The 23,236-nt window shown below is 48.3% G+C and overlaps 1 protein-coding gene across 8 annotated transcripts in view; it reads right to left on the reverse strand.

Moving 5' to 3' along the window:
- CASZ1 (castor zinc finger 1) overlaps positions 1–20,705 on the reverse strand; it is a 204,191-nt gene extending 183,486 nt beyond the window's left edge. For 7 of the 8 annotated variants that reach the window (XM_069241212.1, XM_069241215.1, XM_069241210.1 and 4 more), the window contains exon 1: positions 20,483–20,705. In XM_069241212.1, coding sequence (XP_069097313.1) covers positions 20,483–20,531 — 49 coding nt within the window. In that variant the 5' untranslated portion in view covers positions 20,532–20,705. Of the gene's footprint in view, positions 1–18,769; positions 18,841–20,482 lie in introns of those variants that run through there. The other variant, XM_069241209.1, reaches the window with a different exon arrangement.
- Between the last annotated feature and the right edge of the window lie 2,531 nt (positions 20,706–23,236).

A 23,236-nucleotide genomic window follows, 5' to 3' on the forward strand; every position in this document is an offset into this window, starting at 1 on the left:
AGTCTAGCTCATCCAGGCATTGCCAACAAAACAAGGACTAGCCCAGTCCTTTTGCAATAGACACACAACCAGCACACGCACATACAAATACAGACACACGGCACAGGAGCTGCACAGCAAGATTCTGGAAAAGCTCCCCCCCCACCACCATGAGGGGAGATCAGCCCCTTAGAGGTCGGGGACGCAGGGTGACCTCCGCACTAGTTGTGCGCGGGCTGGCCTAGTTACTTCCGCTTGCACACCTCGCGAGGTGTGTAGGCAGAAGTAACACCTAGGGAGGTGCGTTGGACCTGTGTTGTTGTTATCCGGGCCAGGCCGCCGCGCGCCAGTGGGGGGCTTTATAAACACCCCCCCAGAAGTCTCGGCCTTCTTCTTTTCGGCACAGCGGCGGCTTGGACAGACGGCGGCAATTTTGTCCCACCCACCCTCTCCCTGCTATTAGGCGGAAGAAGAAGTACTAAAGTAACCTGAAGCAACAGAGGGGCCCCAAGGGTGGGGCCCCGGTATAACACCAGAGATAGGATCCTGAAGTCCTGGACCAACCTGCGGATGTACACACCAGATTGGGGGTAGGGAGCCCAGATCACTGGGGTGGTCACGGGGCTCATGACCTTGGCCGCCCTGTTACACCCCTTGGCTGATTAGTGTTTGGAGAGGGGGCGGAACCCTGAGCATGTGGGCAAGGAGCAGAGGAAGCAGGGGTGCCTCCCCCCCTAGGGATACCGGTGACGTCCAGTTCCTGTGTGGTCCAAAAGAGGTTCAGGACATGAAGGGATCCTGTCACAAATTGATTTATGGTTACAGATATAAATGTACGAATTCATTTGATATTAATTTTGGATTTGCAGTGAAAAGTTTCTTGAAGTGATTTCTCTGATAAATATTTGTATGTTTTGGATATTAACAAAGTAAATAAAATAAATACTTCTTCCAACGAAATGAGGTGTCGGTCTGTGTATGACCGGTGTTGGGGCAAGGGCCTGCTGGCGGCCTCCGAGTTCTATGTTACACAGAAAGGTAGAGCTCAGCAGCAGCAGTGAACACTTCCCTCACTTACATCAGTTAGAACGAGGGCAGTGTGTCTTACAGAGAAATAATAAAGTACAGAGCAGCACTGCAAACAGACCAGGCAGGGCGCAGCCAATGACAGACAGAAAGCACACAGCACCGGTATACAAGGCGTGCAGGACCCAGTGCTTAATTTGAGCCGGTGTTTTCTGGTGCGGGACACCGGCACTTATTTTTGAGGGTCGGCACTTAGTTTTCTACATCGGGCATTTACTGCAAGCAAAAGACACGTACAGAAAAGGCGGAGAAAGAGAAAAACAAAAAAGTGCCTCAAAGGGAAAAAGCAGAAAGCTGCAAGAGTGAGCTTAAGGAGCAGGGAGTGGCTGTCAATGTATTAAAGAGGCCCAATATGGCTCGCACATTTAAATCGAGCAGCCGCACGTTTGAAGCGAGAGCTTTGGGCACCGGCACAATTTTATTTACAAATTAAGCACTGGCAGTTCCTCCCTTCGGAAACAGGAAGCGCCTGAACATCTCTCATCCAAAGGTTCTGGGCACTGCTGTACCAGACTTCGGCAGCATTTCTGTCTTTGAGCGTACTGGTGTGGCGTGTTACAGTAACATGCTAAGAAGGCTGAATTGCTACTGTAAACAGTGTTTAGAGGGATTATGCGGTGAGAAGTGGGCAGCACCAATAAAACCAAGCAGTTTGCGACAAAATATCCACGGCAGGACATGTAAGTAATATTTAAAGATGCAGCAGAAGAAAAAAAAGCACACAAGGAAAATAACATAGACTTATTTAGACATGCAAACACAGGAACGTACTACGGAGACACTAGACAACCGCTAAAATCAGAACTGTCTATACGTAGAGTGTAAAAATCACTCAGTGGAATGGGAAAAATAAACCATAACCCGAACAAATGGGAAAATCAGAGAGAGTAACCACTGTAATATACAATAATGGGGGATGTGTGACTAAAGTAACCATTTGGTGGCCGGAGTTAACAGCGCCATCAGCGAGCGTTTCTGATATCCATAAAACAACACTAGACTTCACCTCAAATTGTATAGGCACTTTTCGGGGCCCGTATATTTATTTGAGGTGAAGTCTTGCATCCTTTTGTCTATCGATGTCAGATGTAAATTCATATGAGGACCAGCGGACACTGTGGTGGAGGTACCATTCAAGCAGACCATGATGACCCTAACGAAGTGTGGGTGAGGAAGATGGAGTAAGGGCTGCTTAGTGAGCGCGCTCCCCTTCACCAACAAGAGGCATCTCTGGGTTCTCCAATCAACAACACACTATGTCACGCTGCCTCTGTTTTGGGAGTGTCTAAGTGCAAGAAGGGCCCCCTTTGATGTTCTCCGAGTGTAGCATCATGGTTCATCGAGCGTATTTGCCCCCCCTATGTACCACACATTTAGGGACCAAACAATGAACAAGGCTGTCTCAACTGTGACTGCTAGATCTCTAGCCATTCGAGTTCTTCAGGAGCTCTAACCTTATGAGACCCTTTGATGCTCCAGGACCACAATGCACAGAAAGCTATTGACAGCAACTGACCTGATAAGAGACACGACTATTAAACCAGCCCGTTTGCTACAGTGCCTACAGGGAGGTACCCGATAGAGGGCAGAAAAAATACTCTCCATGTGTTAGTTGCAAAATATTGGTCAGTTTCTCCATTAGGAGCCAAGAGAGGCTCTGATACACTGTTTTACACTGAATATTGTTCAACCACAGATCCTAAAAGCGCTTAGTATCAAGAAATGTTTGCTGCATTTTATTTGAACTTTAAGTCTTGGCCCAAAACACCACAGCAGCAGTGAAACTACCAAGTTATCTTAAAATGTCCCCCTGTGATACACCTGTCTGACACTCTTAAGATGCACTGTGTGCTACCATTGTAGCAATTTACGAAATTTAGGCCCATATTTATACTTTTTTGCGCCGCATTTGCGTCATTTTTTGACGCAAAAGTGGTGCAAACGTACAACATATAATTGTATTTAAGTTTGCGTTGCTTTTGAGTCAACGTATGACGCAAATGTGGTGCAAAAAAAGTACAAATATGGCCCTTAGATTGCTTCTGTCTGACAGGACATTGTACTTTAAGTGGGACTGTTGTATTTTTTCACACCATCTCCACCGAGTAAGCCTTAAATACTTTTTCGAAGTTACTAGCACAGAAAGCAAGGAAGCTATGGCTGCGAAAGTGTGATAAAGTATGGCTCTGTATGCCATCTGAAGAGGCAAACACAAAAAAGGTATCCCTGTGGTGAAGGTAGCTTGGAAAAGCAACGGATAAAGGTCTACTTTGCTTACCTCTTCACATACTTATCTTGGTAATACTTGATTGATTGCTTGCACCGATATCTTGCACTATTTTGGGTTCCATTGCTTAGAGTGCCATTGTAATGAGTACTAGGGGAGTTTCCGTGCTACTTTAATGGGCCTTGGGCAGATAGAGCGCTACTGTATTAGGCATTATGGTGCAAGTTTTAGCAAGGTTTAGAGCTGGTGGGGTCAACGCTGGTAAGCAAGGCTACGAAACTGCTTGGCATTTAGATGTACTGTGTATAGCTTATTCCATATGGGCATCCTGCTAATAGGGTGTGTCTCTGTAAGGATGTTACAGTAACAGCCTGAAACAACAAAAATGCCGATCTGCAAGTCCTTGCCGAGCTATTCTGTGATTTTTTTCATTTTCTGCAGAAAAAAAACCTGTTTATTCTTCTGCTGTTGACACTAAGGAGTCACCTTCAAGTGTGTGCCAGACAAACTCTGGGCTCTGGGTCCACAGGGGCATCGCCAAGTGCCCTACACCAATCTCATGGGAAAGATCTCGCTCGTGCCAGCACCTGGTGACACTGCCTGGTTACTAGCAGTCCATTCTGCTTTGCAGTACATCTATAACCCCGAAGGTGAGTTTTCTGGAACATTTCCCTGATATTCCTGCCCACCATCAGGGTGCGGTAGTATTGCACTAATGTATGTATTCCTATAATTTGAGAACCCACAGTAACCCTGACAGGTAAACCGTTGTGCCCTCTGGGGAGAATGCCAGCATCCTGTTTGATCAGGTAAAGAATTGTTTTTTTTCTGGTGTCTGGTTTTGGCCTGAATATACAACCCGTCAGACAATACAGTTGTACCAGCAAGAGTCGTAAAAACAACCCTTTATCATTGGCTTAAATTCCAAACAAAGCTCTTTGACCTGGATAAAACGCTTGACGTGCCTACTATGATGTTAGAGTTACAGGAAGACTATGCATAGGTGTTTGGCAGCTCAGGTGTAACAGAAGCTGTGCTATATCAAAACAGGTTATCCCAGGGGGAAGGGTCTGCAGTTGGTCTCCTTGGGTCTAGGGTGGCAGCACACAGCACTATCTAGGACTGTCTTGAAGCTGTGCCTACTACAGGTGCACACAGCCCTGGTTTCCTAAAGGTAATTCCACTTCCATGAATTCACCTATCCCAGGAAAGAAAAAGATTAAGTACAACTCAAAATACGCACATAATTATGGATCAGATCTCTTACACATCATCCACATCTACATAAACAGGACTACGCTTACATGAGCCAAGTATACCATTGTGATATTTTATTTGTTTTTTGTGGGTGTTGTAAAGTACTCACACCACTTCTCAGCCACATCAGAGAACGTCTATGCACTGAGGGATGGATTAAGGCAGAACGGAAGCTGGCAGGAGGAGAACGCTGCCATCTGATGTCCCAATTGGCAAGGACTGTACAATAATGCTGTCTGGGTATTACACGATACAGTCACAAACCTGCCCCCACTGACACTAAGGGGCATATTTATACTCGGTTTGCGCCGAATGTGCATAAAAAATTTGACGCACATTCAGCGCAAACCATGCACCATATTTAAACTCTGACGCCCGCAGATGTCAAAATTCCTCCGTGTGAGTAATTTTTGGGATGGGGGAAACTGCCTTGCGTTAATGACATGCAAAGTAGGCGTTCCCGCCCAAAAAAGGCCTGTGTGCCTTATTTATACTCCTGCGTCATTTTGACGCACAGTAGAGGGTGGGTCTTAAAAAACGGCGCACAGCCTGATGTGCGCTGTTTTTTATCGCCTGGGTTAGGGCAGGCGTTAAGGGACCTCTGGGCTCACTTCCATGGTCTCTGACCATATAAGGAGTCCAGAGGTGCCCTTCCCTGACCCCAGGGACACCCCCTGCCACCCTCGCCCACCCCAGGAGGACACCCATGGATGAGGGGAACCCATCCCAGGTAAGTACAGGTAAGTTGAGGTAAGTATTTTTTTTTTTTTAAGTGGCATGGGGGGGCTAATTTGGGCCCCCCTACATGCCACTGTGCCCAATGACCATGCACAGGGGACAGAAGTCCCCTGGGCATGGCCATTGGGCAAGGGGGCATGACTCCTGTCTCTGCTAAGACAGGAGTCATTTCATTGGGGGTTGTGCGTCATGAAATGGCGCAAGTCCGGTTTGAGGCATGATTTTTGCCTCAAATCTGATTTGCACCATTTTTTGAAGCACAACCCCCATTTTCCTCTACGCCGGCGCTGACTGGTTTGAGTCATTTTTTTTACTCTGAAAAGTCCGGCTAACGTCATTCCTTAAATAAGGCGCCCGCATGGTGCATAGGAATGGCGTTAGCCGGCGCTGGTTTGAGTCAAAACGTATAAATATGGGCCTGAATATGTTCCCCTCTTCACAAATATGCACAAGTCACGAGAGGACGGGACAGGTAAGAGAGTAAATATGGTCAAGGGTGAAAAAGGGGCCCAAGGAACACCCAACTCATACACATAGGTACCAACAGGGTCGGTTAGGAGGACTACTGAAAAAAATATCCCCACAGCCAGAGCTGGTGCCTTCATTATTCTACATAGTACATAGTGTGCACTCCAAACCCAGAGTCCTAAAGGACTCCAACACAACTGCGGCACTATGAGACCCAGTAGAGCTGTCGGACAGGGTGTGACAGAGGTCCACCCAGTCTCCTTCAGCCAACTATGGTGAGTGTGCCCCTCTCCCAAAGCTTGTTACTAGCCTCCCACCATGCACCCAATGATTTACACAAGTCTATGCCATTTCCTGTGGCTCTGGACATGCGTGAGATATAGCTTTCCGTACATATGTTGGTTAATATCTGCAGGGAGGGCATCATGTTGCCAGTACTGGGTTTTCAGTTGACTCTTTGATCAGTGAACTGTGAAGCTGCGGTTGGCTCACTTATTCATTTGTAACCAATGTGAATCACTGTGCCCTACTGACAGAGCAATATGCCAACTTTTTGAGGTGGGTGATCAGGTATAAGCCTGCTGCTGTCATCCTTGCATACTGGTGGCCAAGTGGCCACATACTTGATGCCCAGCTAATGCCTTGGCGTGATCACCACTCACAAGTGCTGCATTTCTATTACTTTAACACTTTCATTCTACCCTGACTGACGCGCACAGTGTGAGTAAAAAAGGTTGCTACAACGTCTTCAACGTTGCTCAAGAAGGTAAAGTAGCATGCAGGATGGATGAAACCCCTTCCCGGCTTCCTGCTCCAGCCCTCCAGAGGAGGACCCTTCAAAGGAGTAGGAAACATAGGCCCCTCTGATCCTCTAAGGGCTGAGCTGGGAAACAAGAATTGAATAACAAAAGTACACACTATGACCAGGGCCACTGGAACTATGCGATTCTGCATCTTGTTTTCGCTTATCGATTTCCCGTATTTGTCACATAATCTGCAGATTTTAACAAAAAATTGTTTCTAGTTCAGTAGGATCGAAAGTTGCTAAAAACGTGCCCCATTTTTGCAAGCACTTGAACACCCTTAGCAAAGGTTAACTGGTCATCTTTTAGTTGCTTATTTCTGAATTTGGTTGTTAAACTGGTGCTAATGAGATGAAATATCTGCCCAGACAGTACTCGCAGGTGTAAAAATTACAAAATAGTGTAGTAATACTATCAAAAACTGTGGGGCATGTTGCAGTATAATGTTGTGCTCCCCTGTCGCATAATTCCAGTGGCCGCGATTATGCCGGGGCCGCGGGTCTGTCTAGCCTGATTTAAATTCGGCAGCTACTGGACTAAACCCGCACATCTTGCCTCAAACACTCGTTTTCAGACCGTGTCCCACGCAGACCCCCGGGGGAGGTCCCGAATGTGGCACTTCTTGCGCTGGGCGAGAGGCACAGGAGCTGAAGTGGGTAGTGCCCGATGCCCTGCGGGTTAATGGCAGCTGTTGGCATGGAGTGGCCGAATGGGGGAGGGGGAGCCGAGACATAATCAAATGTACCTCCGCAGCCCTCCTGGTTTCTGGGCGGGCTTCTGCCGGGCGAAGCGTCGAGTCGACTCCTGCACCCCGATCCTTAGGAGGCCACCTGCCGGAGCTTCCAGGGGCCCTGGGCCAGGACCCCTGCCAGCCGGGCTAGCTGTCTCACGGCGAGGCCTTGGGAAGAGCTGCTTCTGGGGCTGCACATCCCGGCAAAGCGTCACAGGCCGAGTTCAAACCCAAAATTAGAACATTTTCAGGACACGCGCTCAATCCACACCATCGCCTGTTCCTGCCCGTCAGCGAGCCTTCAGCTTCCAAAGTAGAGACTTTACGACATTTGTTCAATGAACTAAATGCACACACTGAGAGAAGGGTAGGCCTCCTCCAACTACCCAACACAAGAGCTCCACTTCCAACCAGGCACACCGGTCCTCCTCTTCTCACTTCCTACACAGCACACTACCGCCTCCTACTCTTCAGAGTTCATCAAGGCTCCCACTACAGCACAAAAAACCACCTCCCGCTTCATTTGACCCTACTGCATTGCAAAGTTTATATAGCGCTCACTGCTTCCATGTATGTGGGGCCGTGAAGCGCTCACATACATGGAAAGCACCCTGGGTGCCCTCCCCTTCACCAAACACAGCACGCCCATTGCTCCCTCTAAAACAGCACAACAGGCATAATCACCCCCTTCCAGCAGATCACCTGGGGATTTCTCTTCCTACACAGAGACTAGACTCTTCCCCCTTGTCCTACTACCCAGCACAGCAATCCCCCTCCTCCTAGACTCTTCTACACCATGCACCCAGGCCTCTAATGCTTTCAAAACCTACAAGGCCTCCTCATCCTCCATAGAACCCTAGGCTCCCGTTTCCTACCAAGCTTCCGCCACTGAGTGACCTGGGTCTGTAGCTCCTGCATTCTAAGGACCACTACTGTAATTTTGTTTTATTTGTTGTTCCAGAGTTGTTTCCACCCAAGCCCACCCCTACCACCCGCAAGACGTTTTCATGCAATTCCATAGCTTGTAACTAGTAAACTCCTAGAAAAAAACTTTAGAACCCGACTGCCCCATTTTGCAGCGCTGGCCATGAAAGTTCCAGCACCCTGGGCCACTCAAAAAAAGCCAAGTGCGATCAGCCAGTTTTAAGCTGGAGGCGAAGATGAAAATATGGCAACAGGCCTTCTCAATTTATGCAACCAAACTCAGGAGCAATAGTCCTGTTTCCACCAGGGCTGCCACAAATCCAGTTTAGGAAAGTGAGAAAAGCACATCCCTTTAAAGAGCACTCTCAGGAAAATGTAGTAGTTCACCTCCACTCTCAGAAGCCAGATAGCCCTTCAATCACCGTTAGACTGTACCCTGCCTTTGACCTCACACATCGCTCAGCTGCCTTTTGCCTTTTTGCCTAGTTTGATGCTATACAAATCCCACCCACATACAATCTTACATATACTTCAAGATCAAGCTGAGACACAGCTTTAACTGTTTTACCAACTCCTTGTACCAAAAACATCTTGGAAAAAAATACATACATAGATAGAGAGCTTTCAGTCAGCCATCTACACCCATTGGTCAATTAACTTTCACGTTTTGTTTCAACTCAGCTAGGCCTACAGCATGGAGTGACGGGTCTTTTACACTGTTACTGATGGCATATTCATGAGCACAGGTGCAAATCCACATAAACACTAATGGATGTGCCAGTGCATCAATACTTTACATTGCCAAAACATATTTCTTTCCAGAATTTATATATTTTTAAAAACATTTTAAAGTATTCTTGTATGCTTAAATTAGGACTTCGTGTTACAGTAATTAAAATCCAACAATACCGTTTCTTTGAGCAAATATGGACCATATTTTCCTGTGATGTATGTACACCTGATTCAATTACCTACCCACCCTGTTATATTAAAATGATATGCAACAGTTAATTATTTTAAGTTAATCTTTTTCATTGCAAACGTACAGTTGCTAAGTTTAGGTGACTATATGTTTCCTTTTTCGTCTTTTTGTGGCATTCGCTTGCAATAATAAATACCAGTACTTTTAACCAGTGCACCAGTTTGCTAAGGCCAGACTCGTTGGCTCTTTCTATCCGGAGCCCTACCTGATAATCCGGATGTAAGGGAGACAGACATCAGGGCACTGGCTGACGTTACCACCTGTTAGCTGCATCCTGTCACAATGCACAGCCACCAGTCAAACTCTGCTCCCTCCCAGAATTGGCACTCCTACCAGACTTTTAGACCCAAAATGCTCATCAGCAGCCAAACCTTTTAAGCTACCCACGCTCCTATGTTAGGCCTGGCTGAGACCCTCAGATGCTACCCATCCGCTGTCTGCCAGCATGGAACTAAAACTAACGGCAAAGCACTACCAAGTGCTAACAAAATTATGCACCGTGTGCTTGCATTGGATTAGGTTTTGTCGCTTAAACTGACACTGGGTTGTTTTTTTCGTTTTCGGTTGTATCTGATCGCTCCGAAATGCTATGCACATATTTTACTCTTGTGTTTTAGTTTAATCGTTCTGCTACTAAACTGGTGTCTAAAAGATGGATTAAATGCAATTACAATGCAATTAAAAATGGACTCCTTGTCATAGGCATGTCTCTGGCTAGCCATTGGTCTTCACTGACTGTATCAACTTGCGCTAAACTGTTTCAGAGACCAACTATAAAGCACCTCCTCTGAGTAAGCATTACCTGCTCCAACCACAGCTACTAGAAGGCAACCAATTAAGCTAAGGAAGTTCTGCCTAACGTTGCAGGGGGCAGAATCCAGGGCTTTTGAGAGAAGTGAAATGACAACAATAACGCCCGAATAGGTCTGCCCTATGGCGTAAAGAACCACCCTACACTTTCTATTGTCAAATTACCTAACATTCAACACGGTTTAATGTCCATCATGTACAGAAGTCACTCACCATGGCCAAACCCGAAAGACACAAGTTAAGGAGAGCATGAGTTCCTGTTGGAGGTCAGTCAAGGGCGGCTCTCCTAGAGCCAAAACGCTTTTCACCATTTTGGTGAAAACTGCATCTTTGCAGCCACAGTTTGAGGAATGAGCTGAGGCAGGGTAGTTTCTAAAGCCTCATCTCCAGTACACAAACACCTCCCTCACATGACCCTGCCCCCATAAAAAAGCTGCTCATTTAATTAAAAAATGTAAATTCGCTGTCATCTCAGGGCTTGGAGAGTTAGGACGACATCAGCAGCTTTTATTTCTGAAGACAGACAATTGATTCAGCTGTAAAGATCTGCCGGAAAGCGAGCAGGAGGTCTCCCGAATCCCCCGAGGTCGGGGGTCTTCTTTCTTGACTCCTAACAACTGGCCCACAAAATGTAGGAATGACTTCCCTTGACAGCCACCATTTTTATTTTGTCATGGGAATAGTTCCCCCATCTCGCTGGGGCAGCAAAGGACACAGCATGAGAAAGAGCACTACATGTACCTAACACTGGCTTCTGGTCGCTGCCTAATCATTTGGTCACCTGTATACTTTACTGATGCAAACTTTAAAATGGGTAGACATGAACTGGCTGCATCTTTTATCATAACTCTCACCGCATGCTTGATTCTGCCACGGCAGCTTGAAAGCTAGGGCTCATCCAGGTTTTAGTAGAACTTGTGGCCCGACTTCCCATCTGTCCTCGTTACGGATCAGAGTCATGGCGCTAATCATCTGGGGGTTGTACACTACCAAATTCTCAGTTTTCAGAGGTTCCTAAGGTCACACCTAAGCACTTAGTGGCATGTGGCAATTTGGACTTCAGGCTGTTGTAAATGTTCCTTTGTTACTTGGTTCTTTAATATGTTCTTATGTGAACGTCCATGTACTGGAATTATGTAATTGTGAATCTGCTTTGGTGAACTGCAGTCAAGTCAGTGTTACATTTTGCGAGCCTGCCTGCCACGCCTTGCTACTTTGCCCTTTCCCATAGTACCACTGGCCCACTGACTGTCTTCTATAAAAAATAAATCCTCATCCATTTCAGAGCAACCATCTTGGTTACCTTATGTTAAGGTAAAACAATCTGGGATCATTATTGGGAAACCTTAACGACAAGAAACATGTAGTTTTCAGCACTGATCACAAATTTAACTGTTCTATTATCATACGTGTGTGGATTTTGAAACGTTATCACACGATAAAATGTATTGTTCATAAACTAGTGACCTAGAATTATAAACAAAATATGTATCTTTTCCTAAAAAGAAACCTCTACATGGATATTGATCTACGCGACTGTAGTAAAATGTGATAATCTGTACAAGAAGCCTACCAATAACCCATCTCCCATGAATAAACCTTGCCTGCACAACCATGCGAGCCACTGGAAAGTGAATTAAATGAAGGGAGTCTTAGCTAACTGCTGCACTCCTGGGCCCTGACATATACAATTTCTGCATTTTGTATCTGTGGAGAAATGTGCTGAAACGTAAGTTTCCTAGTGTTAATTATTTCTGTCCAGTAGGAAGAACTTATAGTTTTACCTCCTTTTGTGGCTGGATGCCCTTACAAAGCACAGGGTCTGGCGAAAATTATTAATAGTACTCAAAGCAGGTGTATCCCATCCTTGCCCTGCACCTCTTGAAGCCAATGTGGATGCCATTCCTTCTGAAGAGACAGAAGACCGATCATTGTCAAAACCGACAGTAACGACCTACTTTTGTATCATTTCCACATCCTTCCAAGTGAGAGCTCTTTAAGCCCACCTTCAGCACAAGGACGTGTGCAGTCCTCAAGGAGTCCTGCACTAAGTGCATACATGACATCTTAGATGTTCTCGGGCCCACCAACCAACTTCTCTAAAACCAGGCCATCCGAGGTCTCCTTTCGAACTGCATGATATAGCTAACCAGTGTTTAACATGCCTTCCGCTCCCAGTCAGGCATGTCAGTAATAAGGGAGTCCAAATATCTGGGTATTCCCCCCTTCCATTAAAGAAAGTAGTGCATGATAACCCTGTGGGACAAGCAGTCCTGAACCAAGGGGTTAAGTGCTTTACAACTTTCAATACAATTCTTACATCATCACTGGTTTTAACTATGCAAATTTGACTCTGCTGGTGGCACTAAGCTCCACACTCTAATCACCTCTAGAACTCCTAGGAGGGAGTTGGTATAATTTGAAGCATTAAGCATTTGAGAGAGAGCTCAGTCACTGATCAAGTCCTTGGGAAAGATTCTGGTCTCCTCTGGAGCTCATTCAACGTCCTGTGGTGAATTCAGAACCTGCCTCAAACACAGTTTGCACCAGATCTCGGAGTCACTTGTCAATTCCACATATTCTTGCAATATTCCTGAGCACAAATCCCTCCAAGAGTTATATGGAGGAATTTGCACGAGGAAAACTGGTTGAAATGGGGAACTGTCAGTAGTTATACTATTCAGCAAAAGCGAAGCTGCTCGGTATTCTACATTCAGACCGGTGAAAATAAGAATCGTGCAGCAGACCCACCCAGGATATTAGTATGACCATGCAGTAACAGTATTCTCCTTGGACGGTGTTACCACACGACAAATCCAGTTCGATTAGCACGAGGCCTCTAGGGGGGCTATGCGAAGTTGATCTGGACCACAGAAGTAAGCACTAAAGAACTATGTCTTTCATTTGTGTTCTTAATAGCATGTGCTGGTGACTAGCTGAGTGACATGTTTCTTATGGTGCTTTCAAACACTTTAGTAACATGCTCTACCACTTACTCGACCTGTGTCGAGACCCCCTCAGTCGCTTCAGTGTCTTTATAGTCTGGGTAAGTGCTGAAGAAGGATGGATTCGTGGTCTCGGAGGACTTGTCTTTACTTGGATTACAAATACTGCCTGTGCCCATGTTGGTCTCAAGACCCCTAGAGGCTACAGAAGGTGGTATTTTCTATGGTTTGGTCAGGCTGAATCTGGTCTTGTAAGCACCAGAGATGGCTTCCGCAACTATATTCATCTATCACTCTATGTTATCAACCTACACAGCTCTCTTCTCAGAAACGAGGTTCAGGCAGCAGACCATAAGCAGAGATATATCAATACACAAGAATTCTCTTAGAGAAACAAGCCTGCAGTAGTGGGGCCCTCAAATGACTTGCCCTCGTTCTTAAAAGCCTTCGGTAATCTGTCGCCCTTTGATCGCCACACCCAAGCTCAAACAGGCTTGCTTTGTTAGTCATATTACTCACAATTTTAATCAATGCGCAGACTGTTGAGGTGCTTTAACACCCACATAGTGCTCACAGCTTCAGCTTGTATCCATTTCATGTTAGTGTTCCTTACTTTGACAAGTGTCTGCAGAGTTACCGCTGGGTACTTATCTTCATCTACACTATTCACGTGTCTGCTAACTACCCATGGATTTTCCATTACCTGGGCTATAGTTTGTGGGTATACTTATGCAAACGAAAAGCAAGCGTTAACAGAGTGTGCAGATACTAAGTCATCTTTGAGTTCACTCTCACGCAGAAGAACAGCAGCGGTATGCCATACACAAGACTCAGACTACACGCAGTCACAATGTTGACTTGATGTACCCTAGATTACTAGTGTTACTCCATGCTGTGACTTTTCACCACCTGATACAGTGAATTACCCCATAGTGTTATGCTATAACTTAGATGTCCTAATACCCACAACTACAGCACAATGTGTCTGGACAGTGCGATACCCTTAATTACTCAACAGTGTAATGCTACATTATTTGTAAATCACAATATACTGTTAAATACTCTATAATGTTATTTGTGTTTGCAGATCCCAAGATACCACTTGTTACTCTATATTATGTTTTAATCCAGTGATGTTCTCAATTGCTATTGAACGAACGTGGATATCTATCACCCTAACATAAAAATATGTAGTGCCCATGGATCTCACCACGTATTTGATTAATATGTAGTGTATGTGTATAACACAATCCCTAGTGTCCATAGCTTTCACAGGACATTGATGCCCATGGTTCTTCTTATAACATGATTACTCAACAGTATGTGTGGATCTGACAATACCTTAATTACTCTGTTGTGTCCATGGATCTGATGATATCTCTAATTTTCCTATAGCATCTCTGAATTTCACAGTCCACTGGTTACTCTATAGTGTCCTAGGATATCACCATACCTCCACCAACTCTGTAGTGCCTGTGAATCTAAATTGTCCTTTGAATTCTCATGTTTTGTATTAGCACTCGGCCATGTTATGACATTTGCGTACAAATACACAGCTATGATAATAAAAGCAAACAAGCATTGGTTAACCTAATAGAACTGAGTTTAATATTGTAAAACATGCCGTGTTAGCACATTAACATGAGACATACAGGCGAGAACCAGCAGGAGCTCGCAGAGGGGACTCTTTTATACAGTAGTCCTTATGCAGTTCAATGCTAATGTGGTACAGAATTTTATGAAAAGTCTTCTTTCCTAAGATGTGGCCATTTAATGGACTTTGAGGATCAACTCAAGGGCATATTATTGTCTGAGGTGAGAGGGGAGCAGGTGAGGGGGTGTCTCTAGAAGGTCTCCATATATTTCTATGTGGCTCATGGAGATGGACTCCCTTCCTTTGTAGACAGAACTTCATCAGAAACTCCCTAGGAGTTTTGTGGAACACTGCAATCCATATCTTGCTCTAATTCTTGTTTCTCATGAAGCATCTTTCACATCCACGAGTTCTTGTCTAGGATCAAATGAATGGAGCTTGGGCAAGGATCCATATCGTGAAAGAGTTCTGCAATTGCTCTACAGTGTGAATGGATTGCACGCACACTGTCTTGATTAGTCTGTAAGGGATGTACATCACGCTCGATTACTCTACAGAGTTAGTGATTTTCACATAAATTCAGTTACTTTGCAGTATGTGTGCATCTCACCAGACTTTTGATTCCTCAGCAGTTAGTGACTCTCGCCATAACATGTTTACTCCATGGTGCTCATGGATCTCATCATATGTTCTATTACTCTCTAGTGATGTGGACAACACCATACCGTGAATACTCTATACAGACCAATTGATCTCCCCATAACTCTGATGACGCTGTAGTGTCCACTTTTAAGTGGGGCAGGTCTGGCCCAGTTGCGGAGAAGGTACATAAAACCAGAGTTTGAAAAAGATCCCTACTGGGATTCAAGTCCTTAGCTTTACAGCCAAAAACACTAATCGATTTCTTTACAATGACCGTAAAAACCATTTAAGTAACTCACGCCAGCGATGCAACCACTGTTCAAATTCCACATTTTACTTCATTTTGCATTCCCTGATTACTGCTTCCTCTAGTTGTGTTTCTGTAGTTTTTTGTCATGAAACTCATAACTCTTGTAGTACAGGCAATAAAGTTGTGTAGGCTGCATGGAGTATTTAATCACTGGCCTCTCTGTAGAGCGCACACAGCGGTAGTTGAATATCTGCCAATTGTAATTGTGGAAAAATGTGTGAAGGAACTCTAGTGCTGTCGATATGTAGATTGTACCAAATGTAAATTAGATGCAGTGCTTACAACGTGATTGGATAGGTTGAGTGGGGGGTGTAATGGAGGAGATGAAAGGAATTATGTGGAGGTTGAGTGAAAAAATTGCATTGAAGAGGAAAGAGATGACATACGAGATAAGCAGATGGGGGATTTAAGAAATATGTGGATAGAAGAAGGGTTTAAGTGTCTAACAGATTGAGAGACTGCAGAGGAAATTGGGGGTAAAGAGCGAAAGGGAGTATCTGGGACACTGTGAAGACCACTACCCTTTCTGCAGACGTTACTAATGTTTGATTCAAACCCATAGTTTCAGAATTGTAACATTTCAATTCTAATTCTTCAAAACAAAATTATTGCTGTTAGTAATTCATTTGATACATCAAATAAGCATTGGCAAACCCAATAAGTCTGGCTTGTTTTAGTTCGTGGGTTAGATGCAATAACAAAAAAAGTAACAGAGAAGCACCAATTTAGTTCAGATGTCTTAAACTACTCTGTCAATTACAAAGCCATGCCTCTTGGGAAGGATGCGTATTTACGCTTATTTGGCCACTAGTGTTTTAGAAATCCCCTACCTATTTCATCCCAACTAAATCTCTGCACCATGGTGTCTCTGGGCCTCCCACCAGTGCTTTAAATGGAAATATAGAAGTGCAGGTACTCTCTATTCCGAGTATATGTTTGCTCGTGAGAATTGTATGTACCCATCCACTGTAATGTATTGCAGCAGTGGTGAGAAGTGCAGGTACTCTCCCCTTCAAATTGAAGAAGTGTCGGTACTCAGTACAAGGCAGTATCTGCCCATTTAAACACTCACGACGGATGCCCGTTACTCCTGCATGTCGAGTAGCATGTTCAGCCAAGGACAGCTGTGACGGTGGGAGGGAGTTAATGTATTCGGAGGCTAAAGTATTAGGACGTTTAGCAGAGTGAACAGTAAGTGCCGCACTCTGCAGCCTGCACGGCCTACTGTTCCCAGGAAATGTACGCTCCTCTCATTCCACGATTCCCCAGCAGAGGGCGCATGCTGCAGAAACCCGAAGGCCTGCCATAAACCCGTCTTAGCTCGAAGTGCGGCTCACACGCGTGTGTAAGTTGTGATCTGATCCTCTGAGGGGAGGCTCCTGTCCTGGCACTGCGAACCTGTTAACTCTTCGTTCGCTGAGCAGGGAGGAACCCTTTAAAAGCGTCATAAAGGGCCTTTCCCTTGCAAAACCCCAAAACACCTGACGGGTGAAGCTGGGCGAGGCACGACGGGGCTGGCACCCGTGTAGCACCGGAGGCCCTGCGCCCACAGGAGGCACAGACACTGGCCTGGCCAGATCTGCAGCTCTCGGGCTGACAGAGATTGTCAGTTGTCCCCTGGGTGTCAACAGAGATCACCAGGGAAACGTAGGTACATGTGCTCGAAAGAGACAGCTTAGTGCAGAGACAACACGATAGAGATCCCAGGAAGAACCTCCAGGGCAGACCACCCCTCGCTCTTCCTTTTACCCTGGCCAGATGGGCATGCACAGGCCCTTCTACCACGGCAGACAAGAGGGCCTCACACCCACATCCCCTTCATGGCAGGCACATTTACAACCACACCATAGTGTGGAAAGACGAGACAGGCAGCCACTACCTGCTGAGCTGCAGAATAGGCAGGCGAGGGTCTCAAAAACATCCTCTGCCCTCATGTCAGGCACACCATGCTGTGCACAGACAGGCAATACCTGCTGACCTCCAGAACAGCCAGGCCCTGCCCTCCTGGCAGCTACATCCTCACCCGCAACATGCTGGCCCCCGGGACACTCACTCTTTCGGATTAGAGGACGCGGGTGGACCTCACTCGGTACCCATGTCGCCAAGGCAGAGATATTACTCGCAACATGCAGGCGGGTACTCAACCAGAAACCCCTGACTCCCAAAAAAAGAATACGAGACCCTCACTGCCATCGCGCCAACCGCATCCTCACCCACAGTATGCTGCCCCTCAGAACTGACTGCACTCAACCACAGTCGCCTGCCCGAGAACAGACGAGCGAGGGCGTCACACACAGTCACTGATGCCACATAAAGTGCCCGTCCACTTCCACCCCCGCCGGTCCCCATAAACACAGGCCCTCGCCGCCTGTCTCCAACACATCACCCTTGCTCCCGGGACAGGCTCTCACCCAAAGCCCAGTGTGACCAGGACAGTCAGACACCAAAGACCACCGTTCTCAAGAAAGACAGTCCCATAAACTCCATAATAATCAGGTTTTCGCCCCCACCGACCCTTTCCCAGATAACCTGCCCGAAGAGAAGCGGGCCTTCTCACCTACAGCTCCAGTCCTATGCCAGGAATTCTGGCCCTCATCACTGCACTCTCTCCAAAGGAAAGGTAGGCCATCATTCGCATCCCAGACCAACCGCCTCCCTCACCCCTGCATGTAATGAGCGGAACTATATGCGTGTCCCAAATGCATGACATTCCTTAATGTTTATTACAGAAACCAGGCGAGCAGGGCGAGGAAACCAACCGAGGAACTGGCATTGCAAAGCCACCCAACAGGATCGAAGAAGCCGCTCGCCATCGAAACTGCTCAACAGGAATCCAGGAGCACCCTAGGTGCCCGCCCACACCAAAACCACCCAAAAAGAATGCGAGCTCTGCCCGTTCGCCTGTAAGCATAACAAAACACCCCAAAGCAGCTCAAGCGCCCGCGCAGTGCCCCCAGACATTGAAAACTATCTACAAGCACCAAATGAACCATAGGTACTGCCGCCCCATGGGAAATCACCCAACATGAAAAAGGTGCCCACCGTGGAAAGCCATCAGAGCAACGGAAGGCCCCCTTTCAGTTCTGAAAGCCAAAGGAGGGCCCAAAAAGCCCCATTTGGTGCCCGACACAGAGCGCCAACAGACGCCCACAATGCACCCCTTAGTCTCAACATTGAAAGCCACCGCAGAGACCATGGAGCCCTTTAATGACCACAGCGCCTCTTTTCCACCCCTCCTGGCATGTCTCTTGCCCTCGGTGGCTGATTCTCTTACCCTCATTCCAACTTGTCTGCTGTCTTCTGACAACAAGTCGCCCCCGCCCCGCCTCATGCCTGTCTCCTGCCCTCGACCACAGGCTGGGTCGCCCCGACTCAATTATTCCATCTCTTAATCTCAATCAATGGGTGCGTCTCCTGTCCGCAGCCCATCGGTGGGTGTCACAACGCACAGAGTTCAGTGTCTATTTCCTGCCACTCACTGAGTCCCCCAGTCCTCCCCCCCCCCCACCCCTGGGCTCCAGGAATGCCTCCTACCTGCTGACATGAGTGAGGTCTCTTCCTACTTCATGACCTGTCTCCTGTCCTCATGTACCCTCTCGGTTTCTCATCATTCAAGTCTGATTCTTACCCTCCGTGTCGCACTAATTCCCACGAGATATGTAACTTGAACTTTCTTGTTGCCTGTCTCTTCAAAACTCTGAGCGTCTATCCCAAACGGAAGCCCGGTCTCGAGGCCTTGCATCCAATCTGAGGGGATGTCTCGCTCCTGCTTTTAGCCCCCTCTCTTCACTCTCATGACTCTCGCGGTCCGTCTCTCGCTCTGACCCCTCAGCGCTCCTCGGCCCCAGCTTGGCTCTCCGTCCTGCCCCGTCCCCTTCGCCGGCACGGTCATAAACACTGCCATTGCCACAGTAACCTGCGGCGGGCCGGGTGCGCAAGTGCGCCGGGCCTGGCGTCAGGAAGGGTGGCCGCGGTGCGGACAGGGGTCTGCGCTCCCACAACTTCCCCACGAGCACCGAAGGAAACGTGCACCGCAGTTCGGTCGCCCCTCCGTGCCGCTTCTGAAGGGCACCTTCGCACCGGCCCGAGGTGCCCAGCCTCTGCCCTCCATCCCTCGCCCCCTCTCCTGCCACTCTCAGCCCGGCGATCCCCGCGGCTCTCCTCGACACCCCAGATCAACTCTGCGCCCCTCGATCTCCGAGCCCCCCGCTCTCTCGGCTTCTCAGCCCGGCTGCCCCGGCCTCATCTCTGTACCCCTGGGCTTCGAGGCGTGCCTGCCGCACTCACGGCCTGAGCCCGACAGTCCTCCTACCTATCAAGAGCTCGGGACCCCCGGACCTGTCACCTACCGCACCCCGCACTCACCCTCCCGTAGACTCCTAGATTAAAGTTTGAAGGTGTATTACTAGACCCTCAGGACACATGAGGCGCTATACAAGAGACATTTAACTCGTGCAGATCCAGGACCTTCTTGGAATAAAGGTGTTTCTGGGGGTCCCGTAATCCCCGCCCATCCCATCACAAGAGATCCAACGGGGCTGCCACGTTCCTTGAGCTCACTCACTTGAAGCCACGGGGTACCGCAGAAGTCATGGATTACAGCAGAGACTAGGGCCCCAAGACCCGCAGGTTGCAGGAGGTTCGCTGGGGGCCCGTAAACAACCGACCTTCCTGCGCCCCATAGGGAGCGCTTCCAGCCGTACAATATTCCCTATAAACTACTTTTGGACAAAGCAGCAACGGGGCCAGGAGCCACGGTCAGGATTGGGGGCGGGGGGCGGTGGATGATGTTGGTGCCGGGCAGCACAGCAGGGGCCCCTGGGGCCAGAGGACAGGCAGACCAACTTCTGGCAGAGTCTAGAGACCCCGAGCGCGGTCCGGGGCTGCGGGCGGCAGATCCCCTAATAACATCACACAATATACCCCGGGCAGGACGGGGCGCACCCGGGCCCCAGCCGCGGCGGCGGAGGATGGAAGCGGTACTCACCATAGTCAGAGAGTCCGAAGCCCAGCTCGCTTAGGTAATCAACTTTCATAGTACTCGGTCCTCCGATCGCAGGCGATTTGTCCCCAAAAAGAAGTTTCTACGAAGCCCGAGGTCATCCCGGGGGTGAGGGCGGGGGCAGCGGGACAGGCAGGGGGCAGGGAGTGGGCAGAAAACCCCCTCTCCGGCCGCAGCAGGTGAAGGATCAGCCGGTGCACCCAGAGCCTCTCCCAGCCCGGGGAGGGGAGGAAGGGGCGGGGCTAGGGGCGGGGCTAGCGAGGGGCGGGGCCGAGAGGGACTGACAGGAGGCGGGGCAGGGGGCGTGTCCGAGGAGGAGGCTGAGCACAACACGGGCGCTCCGCAGAGCCACAGCCGGGGACAGACACGGGGACACCGGGGAGAGAGCAGAGGGAAGCATGGAGCAGACACCGGGGAAGAGAGCACAGTGGAGGGAGGAGAGGAGAGCTCCGAGTGAGACATGAGCAGCCAAGACAAGAAACTCGGAGAAGCTCTGAGACTCGGGCAGACAGTCCGGAGTCCTGAGAAGTGACAGCGCAGAGAGCACACAGGAGCAAGCGTCGCTCCGAGACCGCAGCAGAGACAGTGCACAGGGAAAGATCGGAGACCGAGGGCAGCAAGTACATGGGACAGACACCGAACACAGAAGGGGGCAGGGAGACGCGAGAGAGCTGAGGGAGGGGCATTGAGACAGCACAGAAGATAACAGAGATATTAGACCTGGAGCGTGGACCTTGAGAGCACATACAGGACAGGGGGACATCTACGAGAGAAGAAAGCAGGTCAGACCGTGCTTTAAACACGGAGCCGGAGGAGAGCCCAGGAGCAAAGGTAGCGGAGAAGGCAGCCCTAGGCCAGGGCAGATGCAGCACGGACCCCACAGAACAGTGGGCAGCCCTAACACCAGAGGAGAGCGAGTACAGACAACATAAGGAGACTAGATCAGAGACAGCATGAAGAGAGGAGAGCTCTGAGGCCAGATCTGAGGCTGCACAGAAAGCATAGAGAGTAGAGCTCTGAGATCAGATCAAAGACTGTATGGACAGCATAGCGAGGACAGCTCTGAGAGTAGAGACCGCACAAAAAGCATTATACCAGAGCAGACAACAAGGCAAGCATAAAGAGAGGAGAGCTCTGAACATAGAAACAGCTCACGAAGCTTAGAAAGGAGAGCACTGACACCAGAGCAGAGACAGCACATGCAACATAAAGAGAGGAGAGTTCTGAGGCCAGTTCAGAGACAGCACAGAGAGCACGGAGAGCTCAGAGACCACAGCATAGAGAGTACAGAAAGCATATAGAGGAGAGCTGAGACCAGAGTATTGAGAATAGAGAGAGGAGAGCTCTGAGATCAGAGCATAGAGAGTAGAGAAAGCATAGAGCGGAGACCACTAAGACAAGATCAGGGACAGCACTGAGCATAGAGAGGAGAACTGTAAGATCGCAGCATAGAGAGTACAGAAAGCATAGAGAGGAGAGCTGACATCAGAGACAGTACAGAGCATAGAGAGGAGCGCTCTGAGATCACAGCATAGAGAGTACAGAAAGCATAGAGAGGAGAGCTGACATCAGAGACAGTACAGAGCATAGAGAGGAGCGCTCTGAGATCACAGCATAGAGAGTACAGAAAGCATACAGAGGAGAGCTCCAAGATCGCAGCAGAGAGAAAGTACAGAGGACATACAGAGGAAAGCTCTGAGGCCAGACCAGAGACAGCACAGAGAACATGGATAACTCAGAGACCACAGCATAGACAGCACAGAAAGCATATAGAGGAGAGCTGAGATCAGAACATTGAGAGTAGAGAGAGGAGAGCTCTGAGATCTGAGCATAGAGAGTACAGAAAGCATAGAGAGGAGAGCTCATAGACAAGATCAGGGACAGCACCGAGCATAGAGAGGAGAGCTCTAAGGTCGCAGCAGAGTGAGAGTACGTAAAGCATAGAGAGGAAAGCTCTGAGGCCAGATCAGAGACAGCACAGAGTGTATAGAAAGGAGAGCTCTGAGACAAGATACAGCCCAGAGAGCATGTAGAGGAGAGCTTTGAGATCAGAGCATAGAGGGTACAGAAAGCATAGAGAGGAGAGTCCCAAGATAGCAGCAGAGAGAAAGTAGAGAGCGCTGAGACCAGATACAGCACAGAGAGCTTTGAGATCAGAGCATAGAGGGTACGGAGAGCATAGAGAGGAGAGCCCTGACACCAGAGCAGGAACAGTACAGACAACAAAATGAGAGGAGAGCTCTGAGGCCAGATACAGCACAGAGAGCATAGGAAGGAGAGCTCCGTGGCCAGATCAGAGACACCACAGCGAGCACAGAGAGGAGACAGACCAGAGAGATAAGAACCCCGAGACCAGATCAAAGACCGCATGGAAAACATAGATAGGCAGCTCTGAGAGTAGAGCAGAGACTGCACAGAATGCATAAGGAGAGGAGGTCGTTATACCAGAGTAGAGAGAGTAAAGACAACATAAAGAGACGAGAGCTCTGAGACCAGAGCAGACAGCAAAGAAAGCATAAGATGAGGGGAGCTCTGAGTTCAGAACATTGAGGGAGTACAGAGAGCATAGAGAGGAGAGCCCTGACACCAGAGCAGAGACAGTACAGACAACATAAAGAGAGGAGGGCTCCGAGGCCAGACCAGAGAGAGCTCAGCCAACATACAGAGAGGAGAGCTCTGAGATCAGAGCATAGAGAGTGCAGAAAGCATACTGAGGAGCACTCTATGGCCAGATCAGAG

This window comes from Pleurodeles waltl, chromosome 6, assembly GCF_031143425.1.
Source record: "Pleurodeles waltl isolate 20211129_DDA chromosome 6, aPleWal1.hap1.20221129, whole genome shotgun sequence".
Lineage (NCBI taxonomy): Eukaryota > Metazoa > Chordata > Amphibia > Caudata > Salamandridae > Pleurodeles > Pleurodeles waltl.